Source organism: Botrytis deweyae, assembly GCF_014898535.1.
Source record: "Botrytis deweyae strain B1 chromosome Unknown BDEW_002, whole genome shotgun sequence".
Classification (NCBI taxonomy): Eukaryota; Fungi; Ascomycota; class Leotiomycetes; order Helotiales; family Sclerotiniaceae; genus Botrytis; species Botrytis deweyae.
In genome coordinates this window covers 608,956-633,392 of record NW_024066209.1, presented here as the reverse complement: position 1 = coordinate 633,392, position 24,437 = coordinate 608,956, and the positions used below count along the sequence as shown (strand labels likewise).

The 24,437-nt window shown below is 42.6% G+C and overlaps 11 protein-coding genes across 11 annotated transcripts; 5 read left to right on the top strand and 6 right to left on the bottom strand.

Moving 5' to 3' along the window:
- Positions 1 to 731: 731 nt before the first annotated feature.
- Positions 732 to 1,280, bottom strand: EAE98_000895 (uncharacterized protein; the record flags this gene model as incomplete). The annotated part of the gene is made up of 2 exons (XM_038948512.1): positions 732 to 1,069; positions 1,130 to 1,280. The coding sequence occupies 2 exons, from the start codon at positions 1,278 to 1,280 to the stop codon at positions 732 to 734; spliced, it is 489 nt and encodes a 162-aa protein (XP_038814778.1).
- A 284-nt stretch (positions 1,281 to 1,564) lies between these two features.
- EAE98_000894 (uncharacterized protein) lies at positions 1,565 to 2,352 on the bottom strand (the record flags this gene model as incomplete). The annotated part of the gene is made up of 4 exons (XM_038948511.1): positions 1,565 to 1,755; positions 1,803 to 1,970; positions 2,015 to 2,158; positions 2,217 to 2,352. The coding sequence occupies 4 exons, from the start codon at positions 2,350 to 2,352 to the stop codon at positions 1,565 to 1,567; spliced, it is 639 nt and encodes a 212-aa protein (XP_038814777.1).
- Positions 2,353 to 3,638: 1,286 nt separating this feature from the next.
- EAE98_000893 (uncharacterized protein) lies at positions 3,639 to 4,373 on the bottom strand (the record flags this gene model as incomplete). The annotated part of the gene is made up of 1 exon (XM_038948510.1): positions 3,639 to 4,373. One exon carries the CDS (start codon positions 4,371 to 4,373, stop codon positions 3,639 to 3,641), a length of 735 nt encoding a protein of 244 aa, XP_038814776.1.
- Positions 4,374 to 6,006: 1,633 nt separating this feature from the next.
- EAE98_000892 (uncharacterized protein) lies at positions 6,007 to 8,125 on the top strand. Its single transcript, XM_038948509.1, has 4 exons — positions 6,007 to 7,152; positions 7,208 to 7,266; positions 7,327 to 7,762; positions 7,849 to 8,125. Exons 1-4 carry the CDS (start codon positions 6,663 to 6,665, stop codon positions 7,992 to 7,994), a joined length of 1,131 nt encoding a protein of 376 aa, XP_038814775.1. The 5' UTR covers positions 6,007 to 6,662; the 3' UTR covers positions 7,995 to 8,125.
- Positions 8,126 to 8,882: 757 nt separating this feature from the next.
- EAE98_000891 (uncharacterized protein) lies at positions 8,883 to 9,992 on the top strand (the record flags this gene model as incomplete). Its single annotated transcript, XM_038948508.1, has 1 exon — positions 8,883 to 9,992. The coding sequence occupies one exon, from the start codon at positions 8,883 to 8,885 to the stop codon at positions 9,990 to 9,992; it is 1,110 nt and encodes a 369-aa protein (XP_038814774.1).
- Positions 9,993 to 10,839: 847 nt separating this feature from the next.
- Positions 10,840 to 12,811, top strand: EAE98_000890 (uncharacterized protein; the record flags this gene model as incomplete). The annotated part of the gene is made up of 3 exons (XM_038948507.1): positions 10,840 to 11,619; positions 11,780 to 12,397; positions 12,620 to 12,811. The coding sequence occupies 3 exons, from the start codon at positions 10,840 to 10,842 to the stop codon at positions 12,809 to 12,811; spliced, it is 1,590 nt and encodes a 529-aa protein (XP_038814773.1).
- A 517-nt stretch (positions 12,812 to 13,328) lies between these two features.
- EAE98_000889 (uncharacterized protein) lies at positions 13,329 to 14,087 on the bottom strand (the record flags this gene model as incomplete). Its single annotated transcript, XM_038948506.1, has 1 exon — positions 13,329 to 14,087. One exon carries the CDS (start codon positions 14,085 to 14,087, stop codon positions 13,329 to 13,331), a length of 759 nt encoding a protein of 252 aa, XP_038814772.1.
- A 404-nt stretch (positions 14,088 to 14,491) lies between these two features.
- Positions 14,492 to 14,929, top strand: EAE98_000888 (uncharacterized protein; the record flags this gene model as incomplete). Its single annotated transcript, XM_038948505.1, has 1 exon — positions 14,492 to 14,929. The coding sequence occupies one exon, from the start codon at positions 14,492 to 14,494 to the stop codon at positions 14,927 to 14,929; it is 438 nt and encodes a 145-aa protein (XP_038814771.1).
- Positions 14,930 to 15,376: 447 nt separating this feature from the next.
- Positions 15,377 to 16,519, top strand: EAE98_000887 (uncharacterized protein; the record flags this gene model as incomplete). Its single annotated transcript, XM_038948504.1, has 2 exons — positions 15,377 to 15,400; positions 15,467 to 16,519. The coding sequence occupies 2 exons, from the start codon at positions 15,377 to 15,379 to the stop codon at positions 16,517 to 16,519; spliced, it is 1,077 nt and encodes a 358-aa protein (XP_038814770.1).
- A 540-nt stretch (positions 16,520 to 17,059) lies between these two features.
- On the bottom strand, positions 17,060 to 19,761 carry EAE98_000886 (uncharacterized protein; the record flags this gene model as incomplete). The annotated part of the gene is made up of 2 exons (XM_038948503.1): positions 17,060 to 19,108; positions 19,171 to 19,761. The coding sequence occupies 2 exons, from the start codon at positions 19,759 to 19,761 to the stop codon at positions 17,060 to 17,062; spliced, it is 2,640 nt and encodes an 879-aa protein (XP_038814769.1).
- Positions 19,762 to 22,832: 3,071 nt separating this feature from the next.
- EAE98_000885 (uncharacterized protein) lies at positions 22,833 to 23,552 on the bottom strand (the record flags this gene model as incomplete). The annotated part of the gene is made up of 2 exons (XM_038948502.1): positions 22,833 to 23,348; positions 23,418 to 23,552. 2 exons carry the CDS (start codon positions 23,550 to 23,552, stop codon positions 22,833 to 22,835), a joined length of 651 nt encoding a protein of 216 aa, XP_038814768.1.
- Between the last annotated feature and the right edge of the window lie 885 nt (positions 23,553 to 24,437).

Sequence of the window (24,437 nt, the reverse complement as noted above, 5' to 3'; positions counted from 1 at the left end):
CCATTACATCTCTCTCTCTCTCTCTGCTGGTGGATGACTATCGCATAATTTACGAATTGAGATCATGAGGCTACGAAAATTGTCTACAAAGCCATTCGTTCACAAAATTCATGGCAGACATTCAGTTGAAGGATTTTTTATCCCTTTGGAGGAGCATTCTTAGACACTCAGTTGCAAATCCAAATAGAAACAGGGGCTCTAGATACCTTTCTCAAGTGAAATATACTCTATACGAGCCTTCGTGACTGGATTTGCAAATTGCTTTCAGTATTACTAGGTCGCAAGTTTGGCTCACAAGTATTGACGATTAACCAATTAATTTTCCTTCTTCACCTTCCTTAGGTGCTCAAAACAAACACAACACAATTTTTCTCCTATTCCAACAAAGAACAAAACAACTTCCAACACACTCAACTTCATTGGCATCCTGTTCAAACTTTTTCTATCAAATCTTCAGTTCGTCATTGTCGGCCATGCATTCTCCAGAATGACACATCAATCCATGACAGCATTTATCATGTTGCATCATACATGATTCTACTCTCACATTAGCATTCTCATCTCACAGAGATAGAAATAGAAAGGTTACTTACCTCCTTGTGGTAAACAATGTTTCTTCTCGATTTTCTCAACAAACCCATGGAACATCCCTTTCAATGTGTATAGGCGAGAGTGCTCCTCTTCCTGATCGTCAGGTGTCATGCAATATGACATACCCGATTCCGACATACCTATGCAACTTTGACCTTCGCAGCAGCTATTACGTTGATCTTTTTTACATGGACCTTTTTCTTGTCAATTTTACTACTAAATGAAGAAGGATGGGGATTCTTACATCTAAAAGGTGAGCATCCAGTGGGCTCCTGTGGTGCGCAGTTTTCAGTCATCAATTCATCCTTCTTTTTCGAAATGGCATGTTTCTTTGATGAAGCAATTTCAGTCTTTTTATTCGAATCGGACATAGAGACACAGAAAGATTCATGATGAGAATCTACGTATGCGCATTGAAAATCCGGACAGCATGGAGCAGGTGGACACTTGGAGTTTTGTCTGTGGCGATGACACATCTCTGTATCGTTGCATTAGCTCTCTTCCACAAATTGGAATCAAAATGGGGTCAGGAACGTACGGCCTCCTTCAATACACATGTTCCTGTCACAATCTTCTTCGAAGACGTTTTTGTCTTTTGATGAGAAGAGTGGTTGTTGATCTTGGGAGAGAACAGTTGAAACATCGTCATCGTCATCATCATCATCATCATCAGAGTCCTTTGCACACATAAAGCTTTCACCTCTGACATTATTACAACTTGATCCAGGGCAACATTTCATGCCGGGCGTGTTGCAGTGGTGTGCTATCGAGATATCAGTTACTATTCTAAGATGAATGTGACGTAAAAGAGTATAACATGCCTCCAGGAACCAAACATTGTTTCTTATCGTCATCATCAGACTCCTTTTCGCACATAAACATGTTACTGTCAGACTTTCCAATCTTGTTGCATTTTGATCCGCTGCAACATTTTGGGGAGCCAAGGTGGTTGCAATGCATTGCTAGCGAAGACTTAGTATTGATGCAGATAGTGAGGAGGGGTAACCATACAACCAGGTTTCAAACACTTGTCATCACCATCTTGATCATCGGATTCCTTTTCGCACATAAACATTGGGCTATCGGATCTTCCAACCTTGTTACATTTTGCTCCGGAGCAACATGGTGGTGCACCTTGCAAATTACAATGCATTGCTTGATAGTCTTTAGTATTGAACTGCAATATAGCAAAGGAGTGGAAGAGAACACACAACCCGATTCCAAACATTTTTCCGCATCTTCGATTTTCTTGAGTGGATTCTTCGACTCATGCGAAGGTTTACATTTTCCATAATCGCCATTGGGGTTATTGGTCATATCACAAAAGAGACCAAAACAGCAATTAATGTCGGATTTTGGATGACACACATCTAAAATATCTGGTTAGTCCTATGGTATAGAAATTTAGAATCAGGGTTCTTACCATCAGACATGGAACACATGCATTTCTCATCCTTCTTACGATCATTCGACGCGCGACAAATACCATAATCCCCATTGGGATTATCCATCATTTCGCAGGATAATCCATTGCAGCAATTGATATGGGATGCTTTGTGGCAGACGGCTGGATTTGTCAGTTTGATTCTATCTAGGAGTGTATAGGTATGGGAGGAGTAACATACATCCCATAGCAGAACATTGGCAATCCTTCTCAAACACATTCGATCCCGCATGGAAAGCTGCAGATCTCGGAGCCGCAAGCGCAGAGATGGTAGAAAAGAGGGAAAGAATTGCGAGAATGACATTGGTTGAACGCATGGTTACTAATACGCAATTGATGATGTGATATGGGTAAAAGTGATGCAATACTTAGTATTGGTATGGGAATAGTGTTAAGAGCATTGGGAAGATATATGTTTAAGAAGGGGAATGTGGAATTGAGATACGTGGTTTCTGAGGTAATGGGGAGGTGAGGTGAGGAGTGTACATTCCTGAGGATTTTGACGATTACGCTCTATTTTTTGACGACGTGAAGAATATTAGTTGGTACCGGTATGATGGTTATACCCATGGTTGTCTCGGTATAATTAGATCTATAAATATTTAGTGCATACTGTCGTTCCCTCTTTGGAAAGTAGGTGTTATTAGGTTTCTCGATGAAGAAAGAGTTCATACAAAGGAACGTGGTATTCCACCTTGAGTTAGCCAGCACTATATTCCAAAGTTCTCTCTTCCGTAACCGTTTGATCTCTCGAGTTGAAAGAGAGATTTCATGGGATGAAAACTCATCCATTTCTGTCAGAATGCTCTATCACATCTATGAGACATTATTAAGTACAGAGATTTCTTCATGTTTAAATTTTTATAAAGATTACACGAAGTCTCACGAAACGTAGTCAAGGCTAATTCGAAGTGCAACCTACTGCTCCATTGCGTACAAAGCTTTATGAAAGGTCTCCCGAAGCTTGGACTAATGAGAATACTTGTCTGCTTCCTCGTGTCGGCGGAGAAGTATTCAAGAAAACAGCTACTTGTGCAGTAGTGTCATCCCCAGTAGCCGCTGAAGTTTTGATGGATGGGCTTTCCATCATTACTGTCTCGTCGACTGAAAATAGTCGAGTTGTTATCAAAGGTTCCTTGATACATGGGTTGTTCAAAATGCATTAGCTTTGAAAGGCATAGATTCACCGTTGATGTGAAATTATTTACTATCCTCAATAATTACAAACGCTGGAGGGAGTATGCATAGGCCTGTGCAACACGCTAAGATATACTATTACAATGGCACATACAATGCTGTGGTAATGATGCTTCGTAATCACCTACCCTTTCTCTCATCGCCACCATTAGAAAACTTGAAGCCCAACCCCTTTTCCGTTTCCATCCATGCAACCATATGGTTCAACGCTAACCCAACAAAACATAAACTTCAAATGTATGAACCACTTGTTGACTGGCTTTTTGACCGCGAATAAATGCAGTTGTACCAATTCCATCCATTCAGAGGATCGTCCAGACTTCATCATGAGTGCCCATCCATATGTTTCCTCCATCTGCACAATTGTGGGGGGAGGCTTTCAGAGATTCGATGGCAGGGAAATGGCTCAGGAAAACCGATGTCGGCCGACTCTAAGAGTGAGTTCTTTAATTTGATCGTCAATCATTGACAGCTTCTCAAACTTCTCTTGCCTTTCTTTGGTCCTCTGCATATGTTGCCATTTCTTCTCTTTCATCCTTTGCAATTGTCGACGTCTATGCGAGTAATCTAGTAGTCTCGGGTCTCCCACCTTGAGTTTTGCGCGGTATGGATTATCACCAGTACATGAAGAGGCAACCCAGCTTGCAAAAATTTGATCCATGTCCTTCAGATCTTTGGGATTATCCTTGATATATTGATCCCAATACCGAATGAAGTTGATGGCGCTTGTGAGCAACCTGTGACCATCCTTTTCGTTGGCCTCAAATTCTTCCCAATCAAGCGGGTGAACCGTGATCATGTGGCCTTCCCACTCTGATTCAAGTCTAACCATCAACCAATTCTGTACATTTAATCCAGATGTGCGTGACGGCTTAAATGGTGCTCCCGCTGTATAAGTGTACTGAGGATATTTTGTTTTCCAATTGGGCGGCAAGGGAACGCGATTTTCTCTCTGGAATGCCTGACCATGGAGGTCTTGGGCTCCTCTGGGCTTGGTTTTGCATTGACGATATTTGCGAGAAAATATACCAGCTTTGTAGGCCATTTCGTGGTCCCATTTCAATTGGGGTTTTGAGGGTTTGTTGCTTTTCCCATGAGACGCCAAAGCCGGAGGCTTGTTTTCATGTCTTGAGACTGGCATCTTGCACTCTCAGTCCTTTCTTTGGGATTTGGTAGCCAATATGATTTTCTCAGGACTGGCACGATCTCTCATGAAGTTATTCGAATGAGAAGAATCTTCCGTAAAGTTTTTCTTGATGGTGAAAAATTGAAGTATGTCGTAATGGATGAGGAAGGAGAGCAAGTTCAAAAAAGAATGCACGGTTGAGTAAAATAATGCCCAAAATGAGTACTGAAAACACTGAATTTGGGTTTTCAATTATATATGTTGTTTTCAAGGGGTTTAGAAGTGGTTTTGTTTGAAGGAGTGAAGGATTAAATATATCATTGTCCTACGAACAACCTTCACGAGGGAGGAGCGTAGAACTTTTCACCACCTAGCAGTATGAGGAAGGGAAAGTGTGATAGCAGAAGAGGATCAGCTAGGAACTCCACGAACATTAGAGGTTTTCCCAAAACAATCATTCGATCGTTCCAAATGAAGATCAAAAACCAAAAGATTCTCTCGTCTGACCTGTACTTCCGAATATCAGGAATCTTATTCTCGTCAAGAAAGGGGCAATTCGAGTTCATGATGACCAAAAATAAGGAAACTGCCAATTTAAAAATCCAACCAAGTAATGTGCCCCGGGGAGAAAAGAGAACGACGAGCAAGAACTTCTCGAAAGTTGGCATTGCAATTCAGATAAGATCGAAAAAGAAATTAAGATCATGGAGACAGTGATAATTTAGATTTGAATTTGGATCTCAATAATTCCACACGTGTTCCCTCAGAAAGGTAAGAGAAGAATAGAGCAAAGGCAAAGCAACATGATCTGGAGAATCAGGAAATCGCATAGCCGCAACATATTCATTGAGAACCACTTGACCATGAGCTTTCCGCAAAAATTATGGCTGCCTCGCATCTTACCATTGTTGTTGACCACATTGCAGATTTGGTTTCAAGACAGGCATATTTTTGATATTCCAACCAATATATAGATAGCAATTGGACCATTTGTAGCACAGCTTATGGACATGTACAAAGCTTGCCCGATTCAAATGCTAGGCCGAAATAGCATCTTCGAGGAGTTGATGGCCACCCCGCAGTTTCAAGTTACTGACTTCATTTGAGGAAAGAAATCAAACAAAGATAAGTACAACTCGGTATGTTTTTGGTGGCTGTTTCGTATTGATTGGTTGAATGATTTCTAGAATTCATTGAGCTAGGCTTTCCTGTCAAACCACTACCTACATTACTTCCTGTCCGGAGATAGCCAGATGTTTCCTTTTGAGGTTTCGACAGCGAATGATTTTAATTTGTGTTGTTATCTTTTCTCACGAAGCAGTCCAGTCCAGAGCGGACATCGTTAATGACAGTTCATGAGCTACGCACTTAGCACGTGCTTTAGCTTCTAGCTTGACTCCTACCTCACAGCGGGATATCTACTACAGTGTTAGCTCTTCCTCTCTTTGAATAGAAATAGAAAAATAGACAAAATAGATAGCATTAGCTAGACAATACACGAGTTCAATGCAGATCGCCTGACTACGTGTACATCAAAACACGTGATTCTCGAAACATCGAACGTCCGAGCGAGTAGCAAACATGATTACCGATTATGCATCTCGTCCCGCGTTTGTTTCTTAGCTCCCTTCCAAACTCTAGCAATCGCGTTTCAGGTGGAATTTGACAGCCGTGAACTTCCAACGTACTGGGAAGTGCTCTATCTGGAATTTTCGCAATCTGATGAGCAGACAATGTCCGTTGAGGCACAGATTGTTAACAGAGACAGCCAGACAGCCAGTCCTTTTCGGACATCCAGACGACCTGGTCAGATGGTATCTGGAATTTGATGATAAATCATCGAGTTTTTTATCGAATTTTTCATCTTGAATAAGCAAAAGTTCAATCTTAATAAGATGCTTAACAACTCATATGGGCGGTCAGCTAGGCAAATTTGGGAAGGTCTCGTTTTATTCAATTTTATTCAAAGCGCTGAATTCTCCGATGGGCTCAGATCCACGGCGCTAAGACCTCTCATTGGTCGTTCACCGCGGCTCGTTCACAGACTTCCTCAATGTACCAAAATCCAAAATCCAAAATCCAAAATTAATTTACAAAGCACTGTTCTTTTGATTCTAGGTTGAAGATGAGAAAGGTATATAGAGTCTCAGATCATGGGTGGTCAATCTTATTCAATATTATAATACTTTCATCATTTCACTCTCAATTTTCAATACCCTCCCAGCCCTTCATTTCTATCCTCATACAAATTACTTTTTGTTTTCTGATACTGGAAACTAATTGAGACGATCACATCACGAGATAATGGCCAACCCTCTCAAGAACATCGTCATCCTAGGTGGATCATATGCTGGAGTCAGTACAGCACATAGGATACTGAAGCAATCAGCCAAAGCTGGACTCGCCATCAAGATCACCTTGGTTTCACCAAACACCCATGTATACTGGAATCTTGCAGCCACACGAGCAATTGTACCTGGAGAAATGCCAGATGAGAAACTTTTCGCATCCATAGCTACAGGATTCAAGCAATACACTGCTGATAAATTCGAATTTGTTGTCGGTACCGCTGAGGGATTGGACGTGGAGAACAAAACAGTTGTTGTTTCCGGAGATAGTGGGAGATCGAGCTTGAATTATGACACTCTTATCCTCGCCACGGGCTCAAGACCCAAAGAAGAATCGCCCTTCAAGGGCAAGGGTTCATATCAAGAGTCACTTGACTTGTTACATGAATGGCAAGCTAAGGTCAAGGATGCGTCTTCCATCTATGTAGCTGGAGCTGGAGCGACAGGTATGTTCTTCGTCTATGATCAACCACGAAACTCAATGCTCATATATCCAATTAGGTGTCGAAACGGCAGGCGAGTTAGGTTTTGCATATGGTTCTTCAAAACAGATCACTCTGGTAAATACTTGAACGGAGATTAATGTAATTTCGAGCCTATTTACTAACTCCCATTTTCAGATTGCAAGTGGCCCTGTTGTACTTGAAGGCACTCCCGCAAGTGTCTCCAAAACAGCCATGAAACAACTTGAAAACCTCCAAGTCAAGATCAAAGTATCCACTAAGGTTTCCGGCACAGCAAAGACACCTGATGGAAAAACCGAAATCACATTATCGAACGGCGAGAAAATCATTGTCGACTTGTATATTCCGACCATGGGTATCGTCCCAAACTCTTCATTTATTCCAGAGAAATATCTCAACCCAGCCGGTTTTGCAGTTGTGGACCAGTTCTTGAGGTTGAAGGATGCTGGAAATGTGTGGGTCGTGGGCGATGTGTCTGCTGTTGAACGTGCACAATATGTGAATACCGACAAACAAAGCACCCATGTTGCGAAGAATATTGCATTGATATTGAAGAATTCCGAGCCATTAAGCTACAAGGTCGCGGATAAAAGTCAGTTGGCCTCTTCCCCCTCCAGCCCCCCTTTACTCTTTTCTCTAATCCCGTGTAAGTATCCTGGTAAACTAACTCAATTACAGATATGTTGGCAGTCCCAGTTGGCAAAAAGGCTGGCACAGGTCACATGGGAGGAATGAAATTCCCTAGCTTTGTAGTCAACATGGTGAAGGGGAAGACTTTATTCACTGAGAAGTTGACGCCTATGGTTAATGGATCTGCCTTTTAGACTGGTTGTATTGGCGTTCCTCTTGCAGAGGAGATGGATTTTCAGGCGTTGTGGCAAATAGGAAAGGGAGATACCCTTTCTTTCTTTTTCCTACTCATTAATATCTAATTATATTGTTCGTTTCGTTATGATATCATGACCCTATGCTGTGTTCAAATTTTAAGTCGCCCAGGCCGTATCCCACAGATTCCTTGAGGTTTTATATGCATGTCACACTGGTAAAAGCCTGCTTTAAAGGGACTGGTAGAAATATTGAACGAAAATGATTTTATCTCTAAGCCGTATTTAATGGCCATGATATATGATCGGGCTCTACCTAGGTATTCGCAGGAGAAAACTTAGGCGGAATTCGATCGTTTCTACAACATCTTTTGTAATTCAATTACTTCCCTCAAATAAACAAAATTTCAAAATATTGTCTAAACAACAAGGAGCTAATCCTTATTTCGATTTCTTGGATTTATATAAATCTTATGCAAATAATTTTTTATTCAATTAAGTTGGAAGATTTCAATAGAAATTTGAATGTTAAAAAATTCCGCCTGTGTTTTTGTCAATACGAAAAGTAACATCACGTGGTGTTTTTGATCGCCCCACTGTATTGGCCCAAATATTGTGTTTGGAGGATCTTACATAGATGGTAATCTGAGCTGAGTCGCAACGTACACAAATTTTGCAACACTTCAATCGCAAACCACATCCTTCAATCTTATCATTAAAGTGTCCTGAGAGATCATAAGATTGAGTTAGATACTGTTTATTGACTGGTGCTGTCGGATACTCAAATTAGACAATCGTGCATATCTTCCATTCACGCATTACTTTACAACGTAGAACCATCCTTTGGATTACGCACATACTGTCCGAATCTATATCCCGCGACCGAGAATGTTGCCATCGACCGATGCGCCCAAAATTTCCATGAAAGGTTTCTCCTTGGGTGCAGGATCTAAAAATGGCTCGGCGAAAACAAATGGTAGGCCGCAGCCTAAATCGGGGTTGGGAAAGCGGCCTAGAAGCACCTTTGCACACGATGACGAAGATTCAGATAATTCAGATAATGACACAAGCGCGAGAAGGGTAAAGCATGAGGTTGTTACTGGATTTGCGGATGGAGGCGTTATTAGAGAAGGAGATGAGAAGAGAGTGGCTGCGCCACTGGTTATTCCGAAACAAGAGAATAGGGATTGGAAAGGGGAAGCGAGAGAGAGGAAAGGAAGAGGGAAGAACTTATTGCCAGAGGAGGAGCAGAGGCGGAGAGCTGGAGAAGAAAATGAAGAAAAGGCAGATGTTGTGAATGGGAGTGATGGGGAGATAAAATGGGGATTGACTGTGAAGACTAAAGTCAAGGAGGACCTGATCGAGAGCGAGCGAACCATTGAACAAACTATACAAGTGGCGGAAGTGGAAGATAAGCCAAAGATAAAAACAGAAGATGAGCTGGCAATCGAGGCATTAATGGGGGTGGAGTCGAAACGAAATGGGCCAGACTTGATCATTGCTTCTGTTAATGAAAACGGAAATGATATGGTCACAGAAGAAGATGCCTACAAGAGAGCTATTGCATCAGCACCTGATGTTTCGACATTAGAAGATTATGATGCGGTGCCGGTGGAAGAATTCGGTGCCGCGCTGTTAAGAGGAATGGGATGGGATGGCAAAGAGAGAAAAGGCGGTGGAAAAGAGGTCAAGAGGAGGCAAAATTTATTAGGCTTAGGAGCAAAGGAACTGAAAGATGCAGAGGAATTAGGGGCCTGGGTTCAGAAGACCGATGCTAAAAGGTTACGACCTGGGGGTTCGTCTCAGTCACATAGAGGAAGTGATAGGGATAAGAAGAAAATGGGTGATTACGCTAGGGACAGAGATGAGAGAAGTCATCGTAGAGATAGAGACGAGGGTCGTGACCGGGAAAGGGAAAGGGAAAGAGATCGCCATCATGATCGCGACAGGTCGTATAGGAGGGACAGAGATGATCACAGAGAGCGTAGGAGTCGATGAATCGTTTGGACGTAGTGCACGGAAGAACGAATATTTTTTACATCATCGGCATCACACAAAATTCGTATCTAGTAATAGCCTGTGGTAGGCGGCAAAGAATTAATATTGATCATCAATGACGCAATGTAAGGATACATCATAGAACCTTGTTCACGCGGCTGAGGGTAGCAGATTTGGGAACATCTCGATAAGCCTGTTTTGCCAATGTTACATATTGTCCTCCATCGGAAGATGACATTTTACAATTTGCTACACCAATGACCTCTTCAAGAACTCGTCATCGGATATTAAATCTTATGTCCGTATCTGTCGGTAGTAAGCACACATACTAGGTAAATTCTTATGCTAAATTTGACTGGTATATCCAAGATGGCAGAGGAATAAGTACCGGATTGTTGTACAAAAAGTGTCTCCGGGATCAAAACGTAGACCGGAATCCCGCAATCGTACCATTTTCTTGAAAATTAAAGCAGTCCATCGAGACTTCTAGTAAGGAGATTCCAAAGATTCAAGACGGAGGATGACATATTCTGTCTAATCTCATCACATGCGAATATGGTTGCACAAACATCAAGAGGCGGTTGGTAGTACCTTCCGTTTCTACTAATTGCTTTTATCCGCCATGGTAGTGCTACAGGCTCATGCAGGGTGTTATCAGCCATTTCTACAATCTCACGTATCGATCAGCATGTCCATTTCTTCAATCGTCACTAGCTCTCTCGACTATCATACAAGTGTCTCGGGGCTGAGCGACACCATATGTCACATAAATACAGGAAAATTGGCCCTTTATTTATCTCACTCTTCCAAATACGAACCCCAAGCTTTGTAGTGATTTACATTGACCATGGACTATTTCACAGGTACAATCTTAGGGTATTCTACCAAATCGGCAGTTATAGCTGTCCTGGGTTCTTATGTCGTCTATGCCATTGTCAACAGTTTAATAAAATCACAGCGTCGTCGTAGTGAAGCTAGGAAGCTTGATTGCGAACGTCCACCTGCCCAAAAGAATAATCTTCCTCTGGGTATCGATCAAGTGACTCGAGCTCTTAACTCTCTCGCGGCGAAGACTTTCCCTCTCGACACCCAAAAGAAATTCGAAGAAGTAAATGCTCTTACTTACAGCAATTCGATTCTCGGCAACGATGGCTTCGCAACTATTGACGAAAACAACATCAAAGCGATGCTTGGAACACAATTTCCAGACTTCGATTTGGGTGCTCAAAGGATTGATAATTTCAAGGCATTCTTAGGACCTGGTATATTCGCACAAGATGGAAAAGATTGGGAACGATCGAGGGCAATTATGAGGCCACAATTTGCAAGGGATAATTTGAGTGATTTGGAAATGGAAGAAAAACATTTCCAGGTGTTGCTGAAGGCTCTACCTGAAATTGAAAAAGATGGCTGGTCGGGCGAAATAGATATTCAACCGTTACTATTCCGATTCACGTTAGATACGGCAACGGAATTTCTTTTGGGTCAGAGTGTTGAGAGTCAACTTGCGGGAATACAAACTACCCTTGGCATCAAGGGTGAGGAGACAGATTCCGACGCCTTTGCAAGAGAATTCGATATTGGCAACATGGGCTTGACAAAGAGGTCGAAATTTGCTCCCTATAGTGTGAGTGCACTTCGCTTTTTAATTTCACATCTTCTAATCCCCAAAGCGGGGTTTATGTTCATGTTTTTGATCCCTTTAGTTTCTCAATGCAGCTTAAAATATTTACCTACGCCCATCAGAGCTCCTATACGATAGCCTTACTAACTATCTCCAATTCTAGTGGCTGGTGTGGCCAAGTGGTTTCAGAAATGCCATCAAAACTTGCCATCGTGTCATTGATCGAATCGTTGCTGAAAATCTCGAGAAGATGAAAGCAGCCGGTGAGGTCGGTGATTCAGACCGCTACGTTTTTTTCGAAGCCTTGGCAGAGCAAACCCGGGATCCAATTGAACTACGTGTACAGGTCATGAACATCCTCCTCGCAGGTCGGGATACCACAGCATCTCTTCTTGGATTTACTATACTCAGACTAGCCCGAGATGCTAAATGCTACCGAAAGTTGCGTGAGATAATCCTGGAAGAATTCGGCACTTTCAATGAGCCGAAGAATATCACGTTTATGCATATCAAGAATTGTAAATATCTTCAGTGGATTTTGAACGAAACGTTAAGATTATATCCGCTAGTGCCATGGAACTTCAGAGTGGCGAATAAAGATACTACGTTGCCCCGTGGTGGTGGTAAGGATGGGAAGAGCAAGGTTTTTGTGAAAAAGGGTACGGTGGTGGAGTATAGTGTTTTTGCGTTGCATAGACGAAAGGAGCTTTGGGGTGAGGATGCGGATGAGTTTAAACCGGAGAGATGGGAGGGAAGAAAGGGGGGTTGGGAATATTTACCGGTATGTTCATTATGTCGCTTTTCTCACCATCTTTTACTTCCTCTCCCTCCATCTTCCACTCCTGAAGCGACTTTGAATTTGTCCGGACAATTAAGCACTCTATCAAGCTTGCAACATCTCTTTGATAGGGTTGATTCATCTTCAATCCTTCCTAAATCACATAACCTTCCTAATTTCTTAAATCCATCACAACCATGAGCCCACACTAACACAAGACTATAGTTTAATGGCGGCCCTCGCATCTGTCTAGGCCAGCAATATGCACTCACAGAAGCCGGTTTCTTTATCATCAGATTACTGCAGAAATTTGATCAGATGGAAAGCGTGGATACGACGGACGTCACGTTTAATTTGACGTTGACGATGTGTAGTGGGAATGGGGTTAAAATTAAGTTGCATGAGGCTGGGATGTGAAGGCGGGGCTGTTGTTACGAAGAAGAGTGGGGATATAAATATCAGCTGCACGGAAAGAAAGGCGAAAGTGTAGGTACATTGTTATATCAATTATTGATCTCACAATTGGAGGACTTTAATGGGGAGTTGAAACTTTGGCAGCCGTCTGTCAAATTTTGTAAAACCTAGAATATCTTTAGTTCAGCTGAGTGTAGGTTAATTTGTACACCATCTTATTATTTGACACATTATCAGCACATCTGCAAGCTGCCAGTATTTTGAATTCGAAGTACGTATTTCCTTATCTCAAACATTAAGTGAAGCAAACATACTCCAGTAATGATATAAAGCAAGTGACGCATTGAATTGATCTCATTTAACATGGTAATATGGAACCAATTTTTGATCATATTGCCCTTGCAGCAGTGCAACCAATTATACAGAATTTTACTCGCCTTGAAAATTGTCATTATATAGTACAATATATTCAGAGCACGACGACTCCGTCATTTTCATCATCTATATCTAATCGCCCATTTTAAGCACCCATTTTCTTAGCTGCATCAAAAGCATGGCCAAATGATGTCTTTTTATCAACCCGACCCGCTCCAGGCCCATCCAACAACTTTCTAGCTCTCAACTCAAACGCCTCAATCATCTTCGGTGCTACCTGGGGCGCAACCGCTTTACTCAACGCTGTGTATAACGGATTCGCAAACTGAAACTCGATAACCAGGTTCACCTCCGTTTGTTCTCTCGCATCATGTTCCGTCTTATCAGTTTGTGGTTGTCCGGTCGGTGGTTTGTAATGGAAAGGTTTCAATGACCAGCGCGTATTCAGACTTTGAAATATACTGTTGGCAGAAGCGGATTTATGATATGTTTCTGCATGATGGGGAACTTTGGATTCAGGAATCGAAGTTGCAGCATCCCCGCCGAGTGCTTCGACAATAGTGCCTGGAACGCAGAGAAGCTTGGAGGTAAAGGTTTCTTCAACGCCGGCCCAGCCGACGGTGAGATTTGCTTCAGCGGGCCATTTGTTGCCTGTGGAATCGGGCGCGGACCATTTTGTCACAACGGAGGAGGTGCAGTAGGGAACGAAGGTCGAGTAGCTGTCTACATCGGCGATTAGGCTGTAGAGGGACGAGGATTTATAGGGCAGAATTCGCTTTTCGGTCAGAATCTGCGGTTCGCTGCCGGGGAGGGTAATGAATGTTCGTTGGGTTGAGGGGGCAATTGTGCGAAAAGCGGATGTTGGACGTAGGGTGCGGAGCATGCCTCTTATTGGAGTCGACATTTTGAGGTGATGGTAATTGATATGGCTGCGGGGTAGAAGGAAAGCGATTGAGAGGATTGTGAATGGGTTGTTGATTTCAATTGAGGTTATATGATTTCGAACTTCATGCTTTGTCAATTGGCCACAAGAATTGAAGTAACCTGAAAAGTTGGGAGCTGATTTAGCTCTGGTAGTACTTGGGTTCTATGGCTTTGATGACTTCCAATTATCATAAGCGTCATTGAAAAATTCTGCCAGAATAAGTATTCACCGCCTTTCGCGATCTAGAATTGGAGCAATCCATGGATTCCAAGTCTTGCTTTCTTGTTTTTGGAGAGTAACTCGGAGAACTTGTACATTTTATTCAATTGGATTTTTAAATGTTTGCCTTCACATATCTCCCTTAATCATCACATTCTCTAACCATGACTTCTCTTTCTCCAACTTCGAATTCGTTCAATAATTCAATCGATAATGTAACAACGCAGAGTTACAGGATCGGATATACCATGCTGTGTGATACTGCCGTGTCGACTTATATTCCAGCACTTAGTTCCTGGACAACTTTCACTCCGGCAACATGTTCATACAATAGATCCCTCACTGCTGCTGCTTCTACAACTTCTTCATTGTCTATCACTGCCACAGGAATTACAACTCCATCGCCTCAAGAAACACCTTTTGATGATGTATCCACCGTCACTGAATTCAGTAGTACCATGTCCACTACGACCGTCACCGGTAGTCTGAGTACAAGTTCCCAAACGAGCAGTGCACCAAAAGAGACCTTTGGATTTGGAATGTCTGGCTTCGCGAGTCTGGCTTGGATGCTTTACTTCAGCTACAGATTCCTTCATCGATGAGTGAAAGGCGTGACAAATTCAATACCGGTGAAGGATTTCATATATCATCATCGACCATGACGTCAGCCGAGCGAAAACCAAATTCACGTTGAAGTCAACTGTTGAATGCACGGAAGGATATCGATCAAACAAGCAATGCATCGACGAGCGCATATAACTTCATTCTCGCATAACCTTTCAATATTTTTGAGGCTCTCGTCGTACCTTCCCGCCGAGCTCACGGGATATTCGGATTACTTTCTTCCATGGCATCACATGGTCTGATTGGAGCGGATAAACATGGGTAAATCATCGCGGGGTCAATGCCAGAGTGGGGTGATGTGACCGACCCATTCCACAGCTTGAAACTACACATCTCTTTTTCAATCCTTCAACTCAATTCTTCATTTTACAAAACACAAAGGATTGAAATTCGACAATTACCTGGTGTAATAATCCTCAGACACAATGGCAGATATTTCAGGAAAAAGCGTAAGAAATGCTAAATATCTCCCTCTGCCATCCAAAGCTTCTTTCTAACGTTCTTGTCTCTTGTAGAACAAATCATTCGTTCTCGAAAAGCCTTTCTCTGTCAAATTCGAAGAGAGACCAGTTCCCAAGCTCGAATCTGAACACGATGTCCTCATTGCCATAAACTATACCGGTATCTGTGGATCCGATGTTCATTACTGGGTTGAAGGCGCAATCGGTCCCTATGTTGTGAAAGATCCCATGATTCTTGGCCACGAGTCTGCTGGTACAATTGTTAGCGTTGGTTCCGCAGTGAAAACTTTGAAGGTTGGAGATCGTATTGCCCTTGAGCCTGGTTATCCATGTCGTCGTTGTCCAGCTTGTCTTTCGGGTCATTACAATCTGTGTCCCGAAATGCACTTTGCAGCTACCCCTCCTATCGATGGTACTCTTACAGGATTCTATTCTTCTCCAGCAGATTTCTGTTACAAACTTCCTGAACATGTATCGCTTCAAGAAGGTGCTTTACTTGAGCCTCTTGCTGTCGCAGTCCACATTTGCAAACAAGCCGTTATTACCCCAGGACAATCTGTCGTGGTAATGGGAGCAGGTCCCGTTGGTCTGTTATGTATGGCAGTTGCTCGTGCATACGGAGCATCCATCATCGTCGCAGCAGATATCCAACCTAGCCGTCTCGAATTCGCGAAATCATTTGCCGCTACCCACACTTTTACTCCTCAACGTGTCTCAGCTGCAGAGAACGCTGCAACACTGAAATCTGAAATTGGCCTCCCAGAAGGCGCAGATGTTGTTATAGATGCCAGTGGAGCAGAGCCTTCCATTCAAACCTCTATAAATGTCGTGCGTCGCGGAGGAACATATGTTCAAGGAGGAATGGGTAAAGCAGACATCAATTTCCCCATTATGGAATTGTGCACCAAGGAAATCACTGCAAAGGGAAGTTTCAGATATGGAAGTGGTGATTATACATTGGCTCTTCAATTAGTTAGTACAGGAAAGGTAGATGTCAAGAAGTTGATTACTGGCGAAGTGCAATTTGAGGATGCGGAAGAGGCATTCAAAAGTGTGAAGGAAGGAAAGGGGATCAAGGTCTTGATCAAGGGTCCCAATGAAAATTAAATGTTATGGATTGAGCATAGCGTAGGAGTCGGAGTACGAAGAGTGTAAGTGTTTTGGGAAATGAAGGAGCATGGACGATGTGGGGTCAGGATATCCCATCTGAAGTGCCGAAAATGAAAACAGGGGATCCTTGTTCTTGGAAAGTGTATCTATTGTATATTATTAAGTGAATGAATATATGTCCTCTGTACTAGTATGGTTGTTCATCTGAACTTCTCTTGAGCTGTGTTGTAATCACCTAGGGTGTTTGGATGGGATTTAGGTACAACCATCCGAAAACAATACTTCATGCTTCCAGTCTACGAGGGATGAATGACTTGTATGCATCTACTACCAAGAATTGAGATTTAACAGTTTGAAAAGACAGATCTTTGTATTTGTATTTAATCTATTTCATAAACGAATTCCCACCTTGCACCAATCCATCATAAAAATCCTCATATAATCATCACTGCGACCCTCGGAAACAATATCTATTCAACCTCTCAGCAGAAAAGAAGAAAGAAACATAGCAGAAGAAACCGGCTCTCCCCGAACCCCCTAAATCATCCCCAAATACCTGACTCCAATCTTCGTATCCGCCTTTGCACCCTTGACCCCCACTTTAACCATCTCACCGGGCACCACATCCACCAAATTATCCTCAAACACCACCTCTTCATCTTCACACTCTAGCGCTACCCCCTTCACCGGAACCTCGCTGGTAATTTCCACCGTCTTTGCATCTTCCGACAACTGAACCTGCAAATCCGTGGGTTTTTGCAAATGTACGTATTTTAGCGGTTCGGGCCAATTGATGTAGCGAGCGATGTGCACGCCGTCTTGGATGAGATAGGCGGCGACCACGGTGCGGGATTCTTCGTCTGCATTGGGGGTTTGAACGGGGACATCCAGGGCGATGATTTCAGTGGAGCGGTTTTCGGGTAGGAGGAGCGAGGAGGCAATGGTTTTGGAGTAGGTTTCTTGACCGGTGATGACGTCGAATGCTTTGACGAGGACGTCGGCTGTGATGTCTTCGAGTCCTAGGTTTGAGCCCCAGATTTCGATTTGGGTCTTCTTGGTGAGATGGGCACGGGTATATTTATCCTTGGGGGTGATGTGTTCTTTTCTCGTGATCCCTAGGGAAATCGGTGCCATTTCACGTTTGACGGTATAATAGGCATGTTTTGGACGGAGATAGTAGTCGACGATTGCCCAGGATGTTACGGGCCAGCAATCGTTGATTTGCCATACTAGAGCACCCCCACAGTATTCCCTACTAGGACCTTTCCATTGGCGTTTCCATAGTCGATAGGCGCTAGCTAGACACTCGGCTTGCATGAGTTGAGTGGAATAGATGAATTGCTCGAGGGGGTCAGGAGCGTAGCGGAAATTTTCGACAAGATAAAGAGCGATACGGCGCTCGTGACCGTCGGCTTTGTTGTGGAAATCGACGGTGGAGGATTGGGCGAAACGGTCCGGATCGTCTTTGCCGAGTGGAAGGAATGCTTCTATAGTTTTGATGTTTGGGAATGCTTCCATGCCAAATTCTGAGACAAAGCGTCCAACAAGTTTGTCGAAGTTTTGATACTTCTCTTGAGAACCGTGCCATACATTCCACTGATGCAAATCACCAACGGTAGGATCAGTGGTTTTCTTTCCACCCCATGGACTACCATAGTGATAGTATGTATCTGGAATTAGTTCGGTGCAAGCATCTACTAGAATCTTCTCATATATGTATCTTGCTGGAAAATTAGTCTTCAACCAACTCTCGGAATCCTTGTTGTCAAAGTCGTAAGTGAGACCTTCCGATTCTTGATATTGGTAATCTTCATTGTTACCAGCCCAGATAACGATGGATGGATGGTGTCGAAGAAGTTTTACATTCTCCTCGGCTTCTCTCTTCACGGAAGTGAGAAAGTCTGGGAAAGCAGGATAGTTTCCACAACCGAACATGAAATCTTGCCATACCAGAATGCCTAATTCATCGCAAGCATCATAAAAGGCTTGCTCCTCAAATATCCCACCTCCCCAAACTCGAATCATGAACTGATTTCCGTCTGCTACCAGCTTAACCCAATCATAATACTTTTCTTTGCTGATGCGGGGAATGAAGTTGTCGGCTGGAATCCAGTCACTGCCGCCGCAGAATATTGGAATGTTGTTGATTCTGAAAAAGAACGATGTTCCTGGCTGGTCTTTCAACGGGTCCTGCACTAGCTCTGCTCTACGCAAGCCAAACTTCTTACTTTGCGTTGATATACTATTATCGTTGTGAATTAAAGTTGCCGTAAGATCATACAATGGCTGTTTACCATATCTGATCGGAAACCATAATGCAGGATCTTTGATAGTAAAGGCGTGGGTAGCATGTCCTTTAGAAGAGGTAACTGTCTTACTTGCAACAAGCTCGCCGTCCAAAGTAATATCGAACTTAACTTGCGATGCTTCACCCTGAACATCAGCCTTCGCAACGAGTTCCGCAGTTTTCAAGGATTTATCCACATTGCTTGTGAAATAGACGTCCGAGATGCGGGATGTGAAAATTTCAAGGTTTATTGGTCGCCATGGCCCACAAGTCATAAGGGTTGGCCCCCAGTCCCATCCCTATATGAGGTCAAATGTCAGTGATTTCTAATTCTTCTCCACGCAAGAAGACATTTACATACCCAGTGATATTGTGCTTTCCGAACAGCAAGTCTAGAAGTATCTCCGTTCCAACAGCCCCAGTGATGGTCCGGATATTTCTCCACTATGGCACATCCTTTGAGATATGCGCTCTCGAACATGATTTCTAGTTCATTTTCTCCTTCATCTTTTAGGTGAGATGTGATGTCAATTCGTTCTGGTATGAACATATTATCTGTCTTGAGAATCTCCTTTCCATTCAGCAGAACGGTGGCATAAGTATCTAACCCATCAAATGCGAGGACTGCTTTAGTACCAGATTTGTCTTCTGATGATATCGTGGGCGATGAAAATGTTGTTCTGTATATCCAGACAGTCTCACCAATCCATTGGACGTCGTTTTCGTTCTTTCCCATGAAAGGATCTTCTATGATGCCATTGGCAATGAGATCCAAATGAACATTTGTGGGAAATTGTGCGACAGGGAGAAATTTAGAATCTTCATTGTCCGCCTGTTTGAAGGTCCAATTCTTATCGATTGGAATTATGGTATGCTCAGGCATATTGGGTGAAGTCGATGTAGATGCAGTTTGATACGAATTGATATTTGAAAAAGTATGGTCTGTACGCATTGTTGGGAGGGAGCATAAGTATCCTCTAGAGGAGTTGGCATGCGGGTGAAATGATCTACCAGCAACAACAAAGGAATAAGACTCTTCTTATATCTGAGCCTTGATTAGTTCTCCGACTTAAGTAACAAGTAGCAAGTTCAAGAAGTATTGTAAATTCATGGATCCCATATGTGAGGTTTCGGAGCTCCAAAATGGGATTACTACGTGCGGGGTCTTCATCCCGCGTTTGACAAAGATTGGGTATTAAGTTGTCTTCTAGGATAAGAAGGAAGGGATGATAGCTCTTGCGGCCAATACTGCCCAATCTGATTGGTCGTTTGCACACTTTTGCAACATCTTCGCAGAACTAGGGACACTCGGCAATCCATTTATTCTGCATGTACGGAGTAGAAACGAGGAGTTGTGATCATACAGTACCTACCTAGGTAATGTGTTGGATTGATGATTGGTAATTAAGTTGACGAATCAAGGAAGACATTCGGATCATCTTCGGAACATTACCTCGGAAGGAGCAAAACAACTTGGAAGGCCGAGCATCAGAACATCCGTACAATCTGGTCATGTGAAACATACTGTAGTCGAAGATCTGTAATATCACAAGTTGCTGGCAGATTTCTTGATGTCGCTGTCGCACAGCCAAAAAGGTATGGACTGTGACAAGCACCCTGGTAGGCCTTTCCAAGGACAGCTTTCCGGCATATTGTAACATCAGACCCCAAGCATTAAATCGCCGTACCTGCAGAACGACGTCGAACTTTTCAAAAAGCTTTGGAAATTGTAATGTTGATTGGCGATAGTATCAAGAGCACATGGCAGACTCAAGAGTCTGCTAGTATAACCTCGTTTGACAAGCCATCCATCTACTTTACCCGTTTTGCTTTCTGGCTCCTGATGTGATGTAGTGAAATATCCCAACCTCAAAGTTTATACTGTAGAGGCTTTTTTCACGTCCCAATATATCTTGTTACATCCCATTTTCTCACACCAATCGTCCAAATATGATTCTATCGGACAGTTTCGGCAAAGTACCCATGCAACAGGACTCGTCGGCTGTCCAAAAGAAGGTTTCGGAAGCAGTCCCTCCGCATTTTGTATAGGAAGAAAACCTCTGCAACAGCTCAAAGTGGTGATGATGATAAATGCACGTCACAAGTATGGGCAAGAGTTTTGTCCAGGTAGCTCAGATTTGCCGATGCCCCTTAAATTTAATTAAATTCAAGGGTTTGAAAACGACCCTATTCCCCGACTCGTGACAGTGCCTATCTATATCTACCGCAACCGGCGTACTACGGAGTATATATATGCGCGACATGCAATGAGGTCTCATTCATTATCAAACATGTTAAAACCCGACGGATCTATGTACCGCTGCCGCATCGATGGAACCATATATCTTGCATTCACATGTTGGCAAAACAGGTTCATTGTTGCACAAGTTTTACTGCGCATGCATGACATGAAGATTGCCATTTTCATAGAACACTTTCAACGGCAATTACAAAATTTTCCCTGACTATAACAGTGCCCTTCTATTTTCTGTATCTTTTTCTTTTGCCAGTTCTTAGCCTGAAGTCGTCGGATCCATCATAAGTTAGTCCCCGAAGTTTCGGGCCTAGTTTATCAAACAATATCCACTCATATTTTAAACGGGAGAAATTACTTCGTTTACATGCAATGTCTCCTCAATATTCTGTCCTGTAAACTTTATCCGGCAAAGATCTTTCCTAAATGACTGTACGACATCGTTTAGGGCAACCGATGTCACCAGTGTCTGAGGCTACGGCGGATGCCATGCAACATTGTTTAATACAGGAATATGTACGATATATCTTGAATATCTCGCCTCAGAGCCTCTAGACTAGGCAAAATGCTTATTTTCTTGCCATTCTGAGGTAACATACGATTATCTATTACTTCTAGGTGGTATATTTGCTCTCTATCAACCGAGAATAATGCTCATGTGGCCTCGATGCTACCATTCACAGGAGGGTAGTAAGGATAGACCGGAAACTTGTCAAAACCCCCGCAATATTCTGTCTCATGCTCTGAGAGAAACAAAACTATATCCTTTTCCCACCAATTCCCTCGATCCATATGGTATTTCACGGCTTGGCGACGACCATTCTTCATGGATGAAAGACTCTTGGCTCAATATATAATGCAGCTTTCATTCCTTCTGGCTCTTAAGAATAAGGAAAACGACCAGCCTCGCTCAATCTCAAGAACCTTACTATCGAAGCCAAAACTCGAGTTGATGAGTCAAGATCCGACACTCAATAAGCAGTGAAGCTAACAATTTTAAACGGTCTTCCATGTGATACAGTAAATTCCACTATAGATCTAATCCCACTTTCAGTAAATATAATCAAAGAAGAGCTGTCCTTCCACCCTTCTTCAAAGGTCTCTCACTGTGTTGACTAATCATCATTGACCAAGAATATGAGATACGCCGTGCTTATACCAACCTGTTTGATTCTCCAAATAAACCCCTTGAAGCTAACACCCTGTTAGCAGGTGAACGTATCGATTTGCTTCTCTCTTGCTCCAACGAAAATTATCATCGATTATAATACTCAAAAAACTTACCAGTAATGAGCAAGCATTCTAGATATATTGATATTTCCAATCGGTCGAACTCAAGATGAACTAACCTTGGAACTTGAGTTTAGTTCCTTGGGTATACTATCTATTTCGGCGCTGATACATATTCACTTATCGAGAACGTAGCAAAGATAAGGTATAGGCTAAATGATATTCACCAATTCTTTTACTTGTTCTCCACAAGACCTCGATATGATATGACTGTGATAATATTTTACCAATTTCTCTGGACGTGGGTCTGTTGAATCAATCAATTGTCTGAGTACACTGATCACAATCTGCAGATGATGAATCTTCATGAGACATGGTTTTCAATTATAACTAATCTTCAATTCTTAAAAGAATGAAGAGAGTCTTCCACCAAACTTATTACCAAGCAACAAACCAACCACCTACATGTCTTGTGTCTGCGTTGGATATCGGCCTCTTCTAGGAATATCCCTTTCATACCGGGCATTCTCGTTGCTCAACTAACATTGACAGGGTATCTCATCTTCGCTCTCTGACTCCGAAGAAGGATAGACATAACTATCGTCATCACTGTCGAGGCCACGAGAAGCACAACACGTTACACAGAGACAAACGCAGTCATCCGCATCCGCAGGAATCTTAGGCGTCGCTAGCTCACTAGCACTATAGGTCGCCACGGTGAACGTGGATTCCTCGTTTCCAACTGCAGGACCATTCTTCCATGGATTCGTTATTATCCCACAAGCGAGGTATTCGGTGCCGGTGTTGGGATGAATCGGACAGTGACAGAGGTCTTCACTCTCATCTTCCTCGCTACTCTCGTCGCAATTAGGACAATACACCTCCCGGAATTCGGGGATTTCCTCGTCAGAATCCACATAACCATTAAATTCCAGCCAAAGTTCGTCTCTTTTTTCCTGCATCGCAACAAGAGCTGTCATCAAGTTCAAATCTAACATGCAAAGATTCTCGATTTTAGAATGATAAATGTTGCTTTTGTCGACGCAGATTTCAGGCTAGATGCTTAGATATTCATCGAGAATTGGGGACATAGTACGTATCTTATATTTGTTGTATGGAAAGACCATGCGGCGGAGAACTTCAAGGGTAGCTTCTATAAAAACATCTGATTTTTTGGGATCGTCAAGATCTAGGAATGGGAATTGAGGAGGATCTGCATTAGAGTTTTGATCCTTGGAATCTAATGCGCTTTCTTCCATGACTATGACTGGAAGTGTGTCGCCCGGGGTTGCGTCTCTGGGGCTCGGTTGGGTTTCCGCGGCGGGTTCTTCGCTGAAAATTGTCAAGAGCTTGGATGTATTTCCGTACGGAGGTTGAAAGTGACGACAATGATCAGAGTAACGAATTTTGGCGTGGAAGAGGGCAAGTATATGTATTTACGAACAGAAGTTTACAAACTTCTGCTAAACACTAAGCATTCTCTAGATGCGTCTCGATATGACCAGCCAGCAGAAAATGATCCCGTAGAAGGTAGTTTTGACTTCCACCATCTCGTTTTGGATCATTGAAACACCCCCTACAACCTCAAACCTACGAGACGTGCATGGAATAGAATCAATTATCAGGAAACGAAACAAGCAATTCCTATAAAAGGGCTCAGAGAGAGATCACGTGGAACGGTTGGTCTCAAGATCGCATTGATCTAAGTCGGATACCCCACTTTCGGGCCACCCCTCTTTTGGGCCATCTTAAAAAAGTTCACCGCAAGAAAAGATCTTTCTTATTTATTCTTTAATAACTTTATAATGCTTGAATCAATTGATTTAAAATTTTGATATATCATTATTTACATTATGTTTAAGATATATACTGAAGTTGATATTAATTCAATCTTATATGTGGTAGTGAATAGATATTCAATCCAACAAGCTGCTTCGGATTATAGGATTCCGAGGGTTATTCTTTAAAACCGTATAAATGGTTATTTATTTCATAAAAAAGGGGCGCAATATATACAAAAGATAGCTTTGATACAAAAGAAACGATTAATAAATTGGATATTAGTTTAAGAGTCTTTGGGTATTAGTCTTATATATTAGCAAATTCAGGAAATTGGAAAGTACCTTTTTGATATTAGAGGAAGT

What these genes read in the sequence shown, in the direction of transcription:
- EAE98_000892 (XM_038948509.1), top strand. Translation starts at nt 6,663, where the DNA reads ATGGCCAACCCTCTCAAGAACATCGTCATCCTAGGTGGATCATATGCT. An exon ending in CTTCAAAACAGATCACTCTG is followed by an intron (nt 7,267 to 7,326) that starts GTAAATACTTGA and finishes TCCCATTTTCAG; the next exon opens with ATTGCAAGTGGCCCTGTTGT. An exon ending in CTACAAGGTCGCGGATAAAA is followed by an intron (nt 7,763 to 7,848) that starts GTCAGTTGGCCT and finishes ACTCAATTACAG; the next exon opens with ATATGTTGGCAGTCCCAGTT.